This window comes from Anomaloglossus baeobatrachus, chromosome 9, assembly GCF_048569485.1.
Source record: "Anomaloglossus baeobatrachus isolate aAnoBae1 chromosome 9, aAnoBae1.hap1, whole genome shotgun sequence".
Classification (NCBI taxonomy): Eukaryota; Metazoa; Chordata; class Amphibia; order Anura; family Aromobatidae; genus Anomaloglossus; species Anomaloglossus baeobatrachus.
The window spans coordinates 144,643,109-144,658,844 of record NC_134361.1 but is presented as its reverse complement, the minus strand read 5'-3'; the positions used below and the strand labels follow the sequence as shown (position 1 = coordinate 144,658,844).

Here is a 15,736-nt window from a genome sequence, read left to right as displayed (position 1 = left end):
CTCTCCACCCGCTCGAGAATCGGGGGTACTAGCGCAACGAGGGGGATAGGACTTTCCACTAAAACGGTCCAGGAAATCCCAAGCGTGAACCCTGAGAGCAAGCTCCCTCACTCAGCCAGAGTGGGCAGCGGGACCCAATTAGTTCTACACAACCGGGACCAACAAAGAAGTTAAATACTGCCAGCTCACGGATCACCAGGCAACACCATCAGGGACGGGACCAGAACTGGCTCCCCCTAAGCGGCAGCAGTGTCCAGAACTTTGGTTTATCCAGTTGTCGGTGTCAGCTGATTGGACTTAGTGAGTATGCAAGTGACCCACTTTGCACTCCACGGCACCCCCCGAACACCATCACCTAGGCCCGGGGAATCCCCCTACCCGTGGAGGGGTCTAACACCTGGCTGCCCACTCCATCGCCCCCGGGTACTCCCAGCTGCAGTGGTGGTACTCCAAATTACCACATACCACGGGTGGCGTCACGAACTCTACACACAACCCCCTGGAAATAGCCCTCTTTATTTTTCGAGTAGCTGCACGAACCCCGGGTCCGGAAACCCCTCGAGCCATCGCGGATCCGGATCCGAGCAGCCCGGCTGCTTGAACACATATGTATCTGTGCATGTCTATGTGGGGATGGGGCCCACTGAGACACTTTCGCCCAGGGCCCACAAAAACCTGGAGCGGGTCCTGCCCAGAACCCATTTGGGCAAGGCTGGAGTGACATGAACTTGATGTGGGGCATCACTAGGTATATAAATGTGGTGTGAGATCAGTGGCACAAAGCCATTTAACCCCTCAAATACACCAGTTACTTTTTGGGCAAAACCCCAATTTTCACAGATTTGAATAGTAACTGGTGTATTTGAGGGGTTAAATGGCTTTGTGCCACTGATCTCACACCACATTTACATACCTAGTGATGCCTCACATCAAATTCAGATCACTCCAGCCTGGCCCAAACAGGTTCTGAGCATCAGAACTGGCATAAAAGTGGTCAAAATCCCCGTTTTCACAGATTTGAATAAGTAACTGGTGTTTTTGAAGGGTTAAATGGCTTTGGGCTACTGACCTCACACCACATTTACATAGCTAGTGATGCCACACATCAATATCAGATCACTCCAGCCTGACCAAAGGGGTTCTGGGCATCAGAACTGGCATCATATTGGGCAAAACCCCAATTTTCACAGATTTGAATATGATGCCAGTTCTGATGCCCAGAACCCCTTTGGCCAGGCTGGAGTGATCTGATATTGATGTGTGGCATCACTAGGTATGTAAATGTGGTGTGAGGTCAGTAGCCCAAAGTCATTTAACCCTTCAAAAACACCAGTTACTTATTCAAATCTGTGAAAACTGAGGTTTTGCCCACTTTGATGCCAGTTCTGATACCCAGAACCTGTTTGGGCCAGGCTGGAGTGATCTGAATTTCATGTGTGGCATCACTAGGTATGTAAATGTGTGAGATCAGTGGCCCAAAGCCATTTAACCCCTCAAAAACACCAGTTACTTATTCAAATCCGTGAAAACTGGGGTTTTGCCCAATATGATGCCAGTTCTGATTTCCAGAACCCCTTTGGGCCAGGCTGGAGTCACTTGAGTTTGATTAGGGGAATCACTAGATATGCATTTATGGTGTTAGATCAGTGGCCCAAAGCCATTTAACTCTTTCACTAACATACTTCGGTGCGCACTTTGATGCCCATTTTTTTGCCAGTGTTATAATTTTTGCAGCTGATTTTAAGCGTATTTATATTAGGGCACCTCAGTGCATTGTATTTTATTATTGTCATGTGTTATTTTTGTTGTTAAACATGTAAAAAAATGAAAATACTAAATTGAATAAGAAACTGACAAATAAGAAACCAACTTCAGTATCGTTCTGATTTTTAATTTCAGATTATGTTCAGGACTTGAACATGTTTCATTTGACTACTTGTGGTTCAAGGTACATTGATTCGTATTGAAATTAAGATTGATGAACTATATGTGAATATACATGTATACAATTAAGTAACAGAATTTGAAGTTTATACGGAATCTGTAAATAAATTGTGTTACTATATGAACTTCACGACATTATGGCCATGAAGTACATTTTCATGATGGATCTAGCAAGTTTTAGCGGCGTTACACGGGACGATATATCGTGCGATCGCATGAGCGATCGCAACCCGCCCCTGTCGTAAATGTTAGAAGGAAACAGGGCACTACTGCAACAAGATAACCTGCCAAGTTGCTCACAGCAGTCGGTCGCAATCAGCGCTACATACGCTTTCAATATCTGCGACTATGTGGGAACCTCAGGAAGGATAAAGACAGAGTTGCAGCTTTGGGGTGCTTATTTCTAAAGTTCAACACATAAGACTTTAGATAAAGAGAAGAAAAAAAAAAAAGACCTGTAGAAGCCCCACCGCTAGGGGCGAAACAGCTGTCGTCTTTATGTGCTGACCTTCTGTTTTCCCTCCCTGTAACGCCGCAGCATGTATCCACGTTTTTTGAAATAAAAAACATCAGAGTGTTGCACAGCATAATATGGTGAGTGCTGGTTTCAATTTTTTTCTCTTTATCTAAAGCACCCGCCCCTGTCGTTTGTGCGTCACGGGCAATTTGTTGCCCGTGGCGCACAAAGTCGGTAACCCCCGTCACACGTGCTTACCTCCCGAACGACCTTGCTGTGGGCGGCGAACATTCTCTTCCTGAAGGGGGAGGGACGTTCGGCGTCACAGCAACGTCACACAGCAGCCGCCCAATAGAAGCGGAAGGGCGGAGATATGCGGGACGTAACATCCCGCCCACCTCCTTCCTTCCGCATTGCCGGCGGGACTAAGGTAAGCTGTATTCGTCGTTTCAGGGGTGTCACACGGAGCGATGTGTGCTGCCTCGGGAATGACGAACGTTTTGCGCGCAGAAGGCGGAACGACTTTATGAAAATGAACGACGTGTCAACGAGCAAAGATAAGTATTTTTGCTTGTTCAGTCGTTCGTAGCTGTCACACGCTACGATATCTCAAACGATGCCGGATGTGCGTCACGGAATCCGTGATCCCCGACGACATATCGCCCGATATATCGTCGCGTGTGACGTCGCTCTTACTGGTGAAATTCTTCCAAGTTTCCGTTAACATATATAAGCGATTTATGTGAATAACTTCTGAACTACACATAGAGTTGATTATTTTTTTTACAAATATTATTCAGGACATTGAGATGTTCATTTTGAGTACTTGTGGTCCAGGGTACCTCTTTTCAAATTAAACGTATGGACGATTGAGTACGTTTGATTATGCGTGTATATAGCATTATGTAACACTGATTTACGTGAATAATTTCTGAACTACACATAGACGTGATCATTTTTTAGCAAATATTATTCAGGACATTAAGATGTTCATTTTGAGTACTTGTGGTCCAGGGTACCTCTTTTCAAATCAAAATTATGTACGATTGAGTACGTTTGATTACGCGCATATAGCATTATATAGCTCAGAATTTCAAATTCATACAGAACCTTGAGACACTCATTTTGAGCACTTGTGGACCAGGCACCTTGATCAAAAAAAAAATTATGTATGATCAGTTGGTTTTAAAACAGTTGGTGCACCATAGATTAATGAATATCTAATAGCTAAAGTCTAACTGCAGACTAACTTGAATCTGGTTAAATCCACAGTGGAGATTAGGTGCCCACAGTGGGGTGAAATCCTCCAGATCTAATCAGTGATATTCTGTAAATGGCTTCCCAAATTCATTGGGGATCTCACACGTTAAATGCTCATTCACATGACCGTTCCGTCTGTCCTGGTCAGTTCCTGTTTTTTTGCGGACCCACGGAGAGGACCATCTTTTCAATGTCTTTTGTGTAGGATCGGATGGCACATGGTAGCACTTCCATATGCATCCAATCCTACAAAAAAATACATCGGATGCCGTATGTCCGCTCCGTTATTATGGAACATGTCCTATTCTGTTCCATAATAACGAACCGTGACTCAATACAAGTCAATGTGCCCGCAAAATCCCTGGAAGCCTCACGGAAGCACTTCCGTGTGACCTCCGTCAGGTGCCCTTGCAGTCTGTGTCCCGCTCCCTGCCAGCCCCGCAGCTGCTCGCACTGCAGTGTGTCAGCATGTGCCCGCCCTGCAGTGTGTCAGCATGTGCCCGCCCTGCAGTGTGTCAGCATGTGCCCGCCCTGCAGTGTGTCAGCATGTGCCCGCCCTGCAGTGTGTCAGCATGTGCCCGCCCTGCAGTGTGTCAGCATGTGCCCGCCCTGCAGTGCGAGCAGCCGCAGGGATGATGAGCGTTGCTGTCAGGCGGTTAGTAAAGTTCATTACCTGCACTCCTGATGTCAGCGCTTTTCACTGACTTTTATGCCCGTCGCGTTCTCACATCCCCTCTCGCGGGTGGCCCGAGACTGTGACTAGCGGTGACATCACGGGCCGCTCGCAATACTTCGCTTGTGAATGCGGCGGTCATTGAACTCAGTGATGAGTGCTGACGTCAGGAGTGCAGAGATCACCGCATGTAATGATCTGAGCTAACCTGAAGTCACGGTGATCACCCCCTGCAGTGACCTTGCCTGACCTCATGATGTTAGCTCAGGTCACTGCACTGCTCTCCCAGCCAATGGGGAACATTCTGTTCTTCATTGACTGGGACAGTGACTATGGTATAGATCGTCGTGGGACCCCCTTATGTATTATGCCGGACCCGGATTTGATTTTTCTTTCCAATAAATTGGTGAAAAAGGGAATGTGTTGGGGAGTCATTCCATGGTAACTTGCCTTACATTCACAAGCCAAAAACTGAGTTAAGAATGGCTACAGACTGTTCTTGAAGGCAGGCACGAAAATGAGTGAATGTATATTGTACATTGAACTATTCTCAATACAAAATACAATGTTATTACTTGGTAACTTACGTTTCACAAAGTAACGTAAGTTACCAAGTAATAACATTGTATTTTGTATTTAATTTCTATTGCTGAAAAATCAAACTGTGTTGAAATCTATTGAGAATAGTTCAATGTACAATATACATTCACTCATTTTCGTGCCTGCCTTCAAAGAACAGTCTGTAGCCATTATTAATTCAGTTTTTGGCTTGTAAAGAAAGTTACCATGGAATGACCCTGGGGAGTGTGTTTTAAAATAAAAATTTCTCATCAATTTTTTTTTTTTTATTACTGACTGGGTTAGGGATGTCGGGTATCTGATAGATACCGTGACATCAGTAACCCCAGGGCTTGATGCCACGTGAAATTACACAGCTGGTATCAACCCCATATATTACCTTGTTTGCCACCGCACCAGGGCATCTCGATGAGCTGGGGAAAAGCACCAGGATTGGCGCATCTAATGGATCCACCACTTCTGGGGTGCCTGCGGCCTGCTATTTTTAGGCTGGGGAGGGGCCAAGAACTGCGGACCTCCCAGTCTGAGGACACCAGACCACAGCTGTCCGCTTTACCTTAGCTGGTAATCCAATTTGGGGGGGATTTTTGTTTTAAAAGTTTTATTTAATTTAAAATAAGTGTGGGGCGCCCTCTGTTTTGGATTACCAGCCAAGGTGAAGCTGCCAGCTGTGGTCTGCAGGCTGCAGCCTTCTGCTTTACCCGAGCTGGCTACAAAAGATAGGGGGGACCCCACGTGTTGTTTTTTTTTTTATTATTTTTTGGCTAATTAGAAGGCTAAGCATCCTTTAGTGTCACATTAAAGCCACTAATGGGTGCAAGATTACAAAATGCTGGGGGGTGGGACATTATATATGTCTCTCATCTATCTATATCCCTCTATCTATCCCTCCATTCATTCAACCATCCATCCCTCGATCTCTCTATCCCTCTATCTATATCTATCCATCTATATATTTATCTAGCTGCTTCCTTTTTTTGTGGTCCGCAAAAAAAGAAAGGCACACGGATGACACACGGCACGTATACGGAACGGATGCCACATGGATGCATCCGTGAAAAAACAGGACCGTTTTTTGCAGACCGCAAAAAAGGAATGGTCGTGTGAATGTAGCCTTAGTGTAAGGGCCTGCGGCCACCACCAGTGTCTACGTCGTAAGGGCCCGCGCCCACTACCAGTGTCTTCGTCGTAAGGGCCCGCGCCCACCTTCGGTGTTAGTAGCGTTCTGGGCGCTGCGCTGTACAGTACAAGCACAGTGGATGGGATTTATAGAAATCGACTCACTGTGCTCCTTTTTAGATGCTCCGTAAACTGACCTGTGGTGCGACTTTCCTATTCGAACGTGTCAATTTATTCTTGTGGAGAAGAGCAAAAATCCGCTGCTCCCAGAACCCTTTATTGTGGGCATGAACAGCGCGTTCTCACGTACAGGGCATTAGCATCTCCCCAAGAGAAAACACGCTGTGTCCAGAACGCGAGGATGCCTGATCATAAGCGCATACCCTAAGGGTAGATGACTCTCGTACACACTCGGTGCAATTCCCCACAGGGTTGTAACTTTATTAACCCCTTAACGACCCATGACGTACTGGGTACGTCATGGATCGTGTGAGATTAATCCCCACTCCCTGCTGTGGGCAGGCGGCGGCGATCCGCGCACATATCAGCTGTTTTCAACAGCTGACATGTATGCCTGCTAGTCGCGGGTGGAATCGCTTCCACCCGCGACCATTAACCCCTTACATCTCGATGCCAAAATCTGGCAGAGAGATGTATATGCGCGCCGCCATGACAGTGACTTACCCTGCCCCATCGGAAATCACGTGACATGATCACGTGACTTTCGGTGGTTGCCATGGTAGCACAGGGTCATGTGATGATGCCTGTAGCTAACATGACTCACTTCCTCTCAATGCCGGAATACAGGCGGCATTGAAAGTAAAGCACCAAATCTGCAGTTCTCAGCTCTGTAGCTGTGATCTGCAGATAGGGCAGAGCGATCGGATTGCTGATCTCTATAGGCCCCTAGGGGGACTAGTAAAATAAAAAAAAAGTTAAAAAAAGTTTTAAAAAATATAAAAAAACCTAAGTTCAAATCACCCCCTTTCACCCCATTGAAAATTAAAGGGTTAAAAAAATATACACATATTTGGTATCACTGCGTTCAGAAATGCCCGATCTATCAAAATATAAAATCAATTAATCTGATCAGTAAACAGCGTAGCAGCAAAAAAATTCCAAACGCTAAAATTACGTTTTTTTGGTCGCCTCAAATTTTACGCAAAATGCAATAACAGGCGATCAAAACGTAGCATCTGCGCAAAAATTGTACCGTTAAAAAGATCAGCTCGAGACGCAAAAAATAAGCCATCACTAAGCCTCAGATCCCAAAAAATGATAACGCTATGGGTTTTGGAAAATGGCGCGAAACGTGCGCCACTTTTTTTGGACAAGCTTGTGAATTTTTTTTAACCCCTTAAATACAAGTAAACCTATTCAGGTTTGGTATCTAAAAACTCGCACTGACCTCAGGCATCACAATGACACATCAGGTTGACCATATAGTGAACACGGTGAATAAAATATCCCAAAAACTATTGTGCGATCGCACTTTTTTTGCAATTTTTCCGCACTTGGAATTTTTTTGCCGTTTTCCAGTATACTATATGGTAAAACTTATGGTTTCATTTAAAAGTACAACTCGTCCTGCAAAAAACAAGCCCTCATATGGCAAAAAAAGTTACGGCTCTCGGAAGAAAGAGAGGAAAAAAACAAAACGGAAAAACGCAAAATGCCCTGGGGCTGAAGGGGTTAAGACAGAAAAATGGCAACGTTATGGCCACAAAGGGCCCTTATGAAGCCATTAAAAGAGAGGTAGGTGTGCGCTGCTGCCGGTCCCTGGATCTCTAAGCATGTATCACCTGGTCGGGTTCACTTTAAAAATTAAGTGGATAATCCCTGTAAAGCAGTTTTAGAAAACCCCTTTTCCTGACTGCATTTTAAGGGGAAAAAAAAGTGTATACTCCCCCTCTCTTGGTCCAGTGCAGAGTCTCCACCGCTGCTCCTGTCATTGTCTGCAGCGGTGATGTGAGCTTAGCTGCTCTTGCCATCAACTTGGTCATTGTCGCTAAACTCAGTGATTGGCTGCAGCACTGGCGACATGTCAGTGCTGCAGACAATGACACCACAAATAGTGGTGGAGAGTGAGCACTGGACCCAGGGAGGGTGAGTAAAGCTGAGAAAGTTTATTATTAAAAACAAACTGTAGCCAGGTGACAGGAAATTTCTGAAGCTGGAAAACCCCTGAAAGTACGTGTCACTGCTGTCTCAGACTTTTGCTCCTCTTAGCAGCGGTGACAGATATGAATGTCTATGCCATGTACAGGCTTTGTAGAATTTTTTAGACCCAAAAAATCTAAGGATGTGATTTGTATCCATGGATTTATATATAGGTTTATATGATGTGAGAGCTAGAAATCTGTCAGGACCCGGGGAGAAGCCTGTGATTTCTGCTTCTCTCACCCACACACAGTGATTGGCAGCTCTACATGTATACAAGGTAGTCCAGAAAAAGCCGTCACTGTGTGTGGGAGGGAAAAGTGACCCCCACATTCAGAGAGCTCAGCATGGCCACAAGAGAAACATGGCGCATTGTCCTGCAGCATGGTATATTTCTGTCCCGGGCTTAATTCCGTTATTAAATAAGGCTAGAGACTAGGACTGAGTGGACCCGGACTGTTATAGTCCGGATCCACACCGTTTCAAAGATGTCCGGCATTCCGGGTTTACGATCCGGATTCGGCACTGGGGAAATTAAAGGAAAAATAATTAAGCGAGCATTTCATACTTATGGAGACTCTGTGTCATGGCGGCAAACTGCTTCCAGGTCGCACATTTACTTCCTGTTCTGCACATTAGGCTCATCGCATACACACAGCTTTCCGTGCTTTCCCCGCCCACCGGCCGCCCTGTCGTCTGTGATTGGTTGCAGTCAGACGCGCTTCCAGCCTGTGTCAGTGTCTTCCTGCAGTCATCGCTCATCGCGGCTCAGTCATCGTCTGCACTCACAGCTGGCGGTCTTGTTCTATAATCGCTTGTTGTGAGATGTAGCAGAACTGGAAGCGGTGTGGGATCTCGTGTGGATTTTGCCCGACCTGGATGGGTGTGTTTGGGGTTAAAAAAGTGGTGAAGGAGGGAGTGTTTTTGTATTTTATTATAAATAAAGGATTGTTTCTCTGTGTTTCTACTTATTTACTTTCATGTACAGGTTGTGATGCAGGTATCTCATAAATGCCTGTGCCATCACAACCTAGGGTTTAGTAGCAGCTGTGCGCTGTTATTAACCCCTGCTATTACCCCGATTATCACCGCACCAGGGCAACGGAAAGAGACGGTAAAGCATCGGGATTGTCACATCTAATGGATGCTGCAATACTGGGCGGCTGTGGGCTGAGAATACCAGCCCCAAGCTAGTTTTATCTTGGCTGGGTATCAAAATTGGGGAAACCGCACATCGTTTAATTATTTTTTTTATTTACATAATTAAAAAAAAAAGCCGCATGTGGTTTCTCTTAGGCCGCAATCACACTTGCGAGGGACTTGCGTCGCATCACCCGGCACAGCCACACACTCTCCTAACAGGAGTGGGTCAGCCACATGTGTTTCTATGTACCTGCACGCTCATGTTTGGAGAGCGGCAGGTCCTTGCTGGGTGATGTCCTGCCAGAATCACACGAGTCTCGCATCACATCACCCGGCATAGCCGCACAGTCTCCTGACATGAGCGAGTCGGCAGCATGTGTTTCTATGTACCTGCACGTCCTGTCAGAAGAGTGTGCCGCTGCCGGGTGATGTGATGCAAGTCCCTCTCTGGGCTTATTTTGATGCACAGATACAGCCCGACAGCAGGTGGCTACAGCCGCGGGCTTTATCTGTGCTGGCATCAGAATATGGGGGACCTTGTGCCGATTGTTTTATTTATTTTTATACCTCCATACTGACCCGCTGACACTTGAACTGCTTTCCCCACCCACCCACCGGCTGTCCTGGCGCCTGTGATTGGTTTTAGTCAGCTGGGGACGCGTCTAACTGCAACCAATTACATGTGCCGGTGGGCGGGCAAAGCAGTGAATATTCAATTGTTGGCTCCGGAAGGGAAAGCGTGACCCGGAAGGAGTGTGCTGCCATGACACAGCCTCGGTGAGTATGCCACGCTCGCTCCTACCCCCCTATCCCTTCCACCAACGTTTTTAATCTCTGTATTCTGGTCCCCTTAGACTTATATGGGTACCAGATTCCAGAGCAGATCGGGGTTTTTTTAAATTTAGCCGGTCACGGTTTTTTGTGAGTTCGACCAGCCCTACTAGAGACCATGAGGAGAGTACGAAGGCTATGTGCAAAAGACGTCGTTATATGGCAGATTCTGCTGCAGAAACCGCCTGAAAATGAGAAATCAGCCAAAAGAATGAAGATACTGATAAACCGCCTCGTGCGCATCTTCAGCCTTTTGAACGTCTCTTAACCACTTCAAGGTTTTAAAAATTCCAAGTAGTGAATAGAGATGACCTGACAGTCTTCCATTTTCCACTTTGTATTTTACAATACAAGTCAATGGGAGAGCTCAAAACACGCCCTGATGTTGTTTGGAGCTTAAAAAAAAAAAACCACTAGCGTTTTCAACTGTATTGTATGAAGTGAAAAAAATCGACTGGGTAAAGACGTCAGAAAATCATGAGAAGACTCCAAAAGATCACCGGCGTCCAAAACCAACAGGACAGGATTAAGAAAACTACATAAGACGTGTCAGGAAAGATTCTGGAAAAGTTTTCTGTTGGTAAACCTCAACGGGGTCACCGGAGTTTAATAAATGTTGTGTGCATACGGCCTCAGGGATTTTTTAGTCACTTGCACAGCACTTAATGAGCAGAGGCTATGCAGTGGACAACCACAATCAATCTGTGCCCCCATTATGGCTCAGCTGCTGGGTGCTCCACTAGTGACAGATCCCACCTGTGTGATCACAACAGAAAATGAAAGATAAGAAAACCCAGAAAGCTCTCATGTGAGACAAACTGACTGAAAATCAGAATGGGTTTTAACACCTTTAAAGAGAAATTTGTTATTCTAGTAAAAGAAAAAAAACAAACCTATAAAATTGTATTAGGAAGAAACACGTCCAGTAAATGTAGATAAAAAAAAAATCATAATTTTTGTAGCCCCAAAAAGTTATGGTGGTTAAACTACAACATGGCCAAAATCGCAAAACCATTGTGTCTAGACCTTTTAGTACCAAAACTTGAAATATCCATGTGATGTTAATTAGTTTATTTGTTACAGCGCATCTACAACGCCGATTACAACAATAATCTGACGCGTTTTCTCCCTCGCTCCATACTCCTGAAGAAGCCGCCGGGGGCACAGGTTTGTGTCTGAGTCCTTGTTTGTACACAGTGATTAAACAATATATATTTATATATATATATATATATATATATAATCATAATTTTGTTTTTTTTGGACTATGGGGAGAAACCCGACAAATACAGGGAGTAGAAACTCCTCGCAGATGTTGTCCTTAGTGGGATTTGAACACAAGACCCCAGTGCCAACAACTACAGTGTTATTTATGGCGGCTTTTGATGGTTGTCTGCTGGGGTTTTTTTTCTTTGACTTGTAGATGAATAGATTTTAAAGGCGCTTGTTCTAACTTCTCTTCGTGAGTGCTTTGCTTCCCTTATTGACAGTTTGGGCCAGTAATGATAGTATGTTGCTTGTCCGAACTGTGCACTCTCCGTAGTTTTGTCTTTGCAGCACAAGGGCTCCTTTCAGACGTCCATGGTAATCTGTCCGATCTGAGATCACAATGCACAAACTGACCGTGTGGTCTCCAGAACGAACCATGACAGCCTCATAGACGCTGTCCCACTCTGGCCAGGAGACACGCGACCAGTCTGAGCAGTGCAATCAAAGATGGTTCCAATTCGTGCTTGAACAAGCCCCTAGAGAAGTTTGGGGAGAGTGAAGCTGGCAGAATCCAGGAGCCACTTAACCCCTACCCCTGGGCGATTTTTCATTTTTTTTTGATTTTCATTTTTTTTTCCCCTTGTTCCAAGAGCCATAACTTTTTTTTATTTTTCTGGCAATATTGCCATATGAGGGCTTATTTTTTACAGGACAAGTAGTACTTTTGAATGAAACCATTACTTTTACCATATAGTGTACTGGAAAATTAGGAGAAAATTACAAATGTGGAGAAATAGTGAAAAAAGTGCAATTGCACAAATGTTTTGGATTTTTTTCTTTATTCACCAGGTTCAGAATATGGTAAAACTGATGTGTCTGTATGATGCCTCATGTTGGTATAAGTTCGTAGATACCAAACATGTACACTTTTACATAAGGGGTGAAAAACAAATTCAGATGTTTGTCCCAAAAAAGAGTAGTGTGTCACGGGGAGCTTAGCCTGCTTCATACCAGGCAGATGCCGGCGGTGTTCCATCACCGGCATCTGCCTGTAACTGCTGTGACTTGAGTTTACTCTGGTTACTGTAGTTTAACGGTTTTAAATGCTGCTGTCATTCTCTGACCCCATGAGAATATATGACGGCATTGCCAGTGTGCATGCAATACTAAAAAAAATTATGTAAATTAAAAAATTAGCTATGGGCACAAAAAAAGCCATCAAACAGCTCAAAGTTATTGGCTTCAAAAAATGGCTTCACATTCATTTTCTTTACAAGATACTGAATAATTTTCACAAAATATAAAAAAAACTGTACAAGTTTGGTATTACTGTAATCACTGACCTAAATTTATGGCTCTTGGAACAAGGGAAGGAAAAAATGAAAACACAAAAAATTATTCCGTCTTTAAGGGATTGAGAAGATGAGAAAACCCCTTTAAAAATACAAGGTCAGAGGCTGGTGGTCCTTTTCTCTTATACGGGGGGTCTGGATCGTGATCTCTAACAATTCTTTTCCTAGAAAGCACAAGACATATTTTTTACTGAGTCCATTTTGTTTCCACAGCTTGGCTTTAACATCAGAGGTGGAAAGGCGTCCCAGCTCGGGATCTTTATTTCAAAGGTATGGCGGTAGTACATTATAAGCATGGCATTGGGATCGCCGTGCTGCGTGGCATCATACTGAGTCTATAAAAGTGATCATGAGATGCAACATTGTCTATTACGGTGGTGTGAAAAAACTTTATAAACTGCATTTTGTGTTTACTTGTATTATCTTTGTCTAATATTTAACCCCTCAATGACTGCGGGCGGTAATATCACGTCCTAGAGGTCATAGTGTTAATCCCCGCGCGCTGCTGTAAGCAACCTGCGGCGGTCAGTGCACATGTCAGCTGATTTGTACAGCTGACATGTGTGTCTGCCAGGCACGAGTGGAATCACGTTCTGCCCATGCCTTTTGACCCCTTAAATAGCGCTGTCAAGATGTGACAGCGCCATGTTAAAGGCAATCGCGGTAAATCTGTACACTCAGGCCGATATCGGAAGTCATGTGACGTGATCACGTGGATTCGGTGGTTATCATGGTAGCACAAGGTCAAGTGATAACTCCTGTAAGAAACGGCCAAGTAATGGCTGTTACAAGAGATAATCATTTCTCCCGGTCTGAGCGGTGCTGCTCTGATCAAGAGAAATGAATGATCGATCAGACTGCTGATCCTTATAGCCCCCTAACGGTAATAGTAAAATTTAAAAAAAAAAAAGTTTAAAACATTTTTTGAAAAATTTAAAAACAAAGGGAATAACCTAAAAGTTCAAATCAACCCCCTTTCGCCCCATTGAAAATTAAAAGGTTAAAAAAATTAAAAAATATACACACAATTGGTATGTCCGCATTCAGAAATGCCCGATCTATCAAAATATAAAATCAGTTAATCTAATCAGTAATCGGCATAGCGTCAAAAAAAATTCTAAATGCCCAAATTACATTTTTTTTGGTTGCCTCAAATTTTGTGCAAAATGCAATAACAGGCGATGAAAACGTAGCATCTGTGCAAAAATGGTACCGTTAAAAATGTCAGCTCAAGACGCAAAAATAAGCAGTCAGTGAGCCATAGATCCCGAAAAATGAGAACACTACGGGTCACGGAAAATGGCGCAAAAACGTACGCCACTTTTTTGGACAAACTTCTGATTTTTAACCTATTCATGTTTGGTGTCTACGAACTTGCACCGACCTCAGGCATCACACTGACACATTAATTTTACCATATAGTGAACACAATGAATAAAATATCTCAAAAACCTTAGTGCAATTCCAGGGGGTTTTTTTTCAATTTTTCCGCATTTGGAATGTTTTTGCCGATTTCCAGTACAATATATGGTAAAACCATGAGTTCATTTAAAATTACAGCTCGTTCTGCAAAAAACGAGCCCTCACATGGCAAGATTGACGGAAAAATAAAAAAGTTCCGTCTCTTGGAAGAAAAATGGCGAAAAAAAAACGGAAAGCGCAAAATTGGACGGTCGTGAAAGGGTTAAATTTGTTTGGTGATCTGAAACATTTAAGTGTGACAACAGAATAAGGAATCAGGAGGGGGCAAACGCTTTTTCCCTCCACAGTATTTGACTGTATGTAAAGCACAGGATCATGGCGGGGCCAAGTGCACCATCACACCTGCTTGTTTTCACTCTATGAAGCCAGAGCTGTCAATCAAGGAGGGAGTAGGTTTAACCCCTTTATGACCGCCGATACGCCTTTTAACGGCGGTAAATAAGGGTACTTTTTCCGATCCGCCGCTTTTTAACGGCGGTCGGAAAAAAGGGTCTAGCGCCCCCCAGAGTCAGAAAATTTCCGGGGTCTCAGCTGCCGGGGGTAGCTGAGACCCTGGAGATCATGATTCGGGCCGGTTTTTCCGGTCCCCGCTCACCTGATGACCGGTATACACCGTATACCGATCATCAAGTTATAGTAAATGACCGCGCCGGTAAAAAATGATTTATCTCCCATCTGGCATGATCAAACATGCCAGATGGGAGATAAATCTTTTTCCCGGTTCCCTCCGGTCCCCCGGTGTCCCCAAAGTGCCCCCCCCGACCCCCAACCCCCTCCCGAAAATCCAAGATGGCCGCGCGCACCGGCGATCACAGCAGCGCGCCGGCCGCATTTCCACTGTTCCTATGGTTTCTGTCGTATGTGCCATAACACATACGACAGAAACCTGCTCCCCAGGCCCTGCCGGGTCCCCCCCTACCCCCCCCTGGTGTCCCCCGGTGTCCCCCGGTGTCATACATACCTGTCGGAGCCCTGATCCCCCGCGGCCCCCTCCTCCGGCTCCTTCTCTGCAGACTCCGGTCACATGAGCAGAGCGCGGCTGTCAGCTTCCTGTGTTCAGGACGCTGGCTGCTCGCACTCTGCAGCTGTGACCCAGGGAGGGTGGGTGCAGATTCTTTGCACCCACTCTCCTCAAATGGAGGGTCTGCCCTCCTAGAAAATGGGGGATACGTTCCCTGAACGTGTCCCCCATATTCTAGAAGGTCCAGAGGCGACGTGGGACATCCAAATGGATTATTGTGGATTTTTTTTTTTTCTTTTCAATAAATTGGTCAATCAGGGAATGTTTTGGGGAGTGTTTTTTCAAATAAATTTTTTTTTGTTGTCAATTTTTTTTTTATTACTGTCAATTAGTTATGTCGGGTATCTGATAGACGCCGTGACATAACTAATTGCTGGGCTTGATGCCAGGTGACATTACACACCTGGTATCAACCCCATTCATTACCCCGTTAGCCAACGCACCAGGGCGCGGGATGAGCTGGGGCGAAGCGCCAGAATTGGCGCATCTAATGGATGCGCCACTTC

General features: G+C 44.9%; 1 protein-coding gene across 2 annotated transcripts in view; it reads left to right on the top strand.

Annotated features, from left to right (window-relative positions):
• The window catches only part of PDZD11 (PDZ domain containing 11), a 99,992-nt gene that overhangs the window by 38,871 nt on the left and 45,385 nt on the right, over nucleotides 1-15,736 (top strand). The window contains exons 2-3 of one of the 2 annotated variants that reach the window (XM_075324004.1): nucleotides 11,250-11,333; nucleotides 12,941-12,997. In XM_075324004.1, coding sequence (XP_075180119.1) covers nucleotides 11,250-11,333; nucleotides 12,941-12,997 — 141 coding nt within the window. The remainder of the gene's footprint in view (nucleotides 1-11,249; nucleotides 11,334-12,940; nucleotides 12,998-15,736) is intronic. The other variant, XM_075324005.1, reaches the window with a different exon arrangement.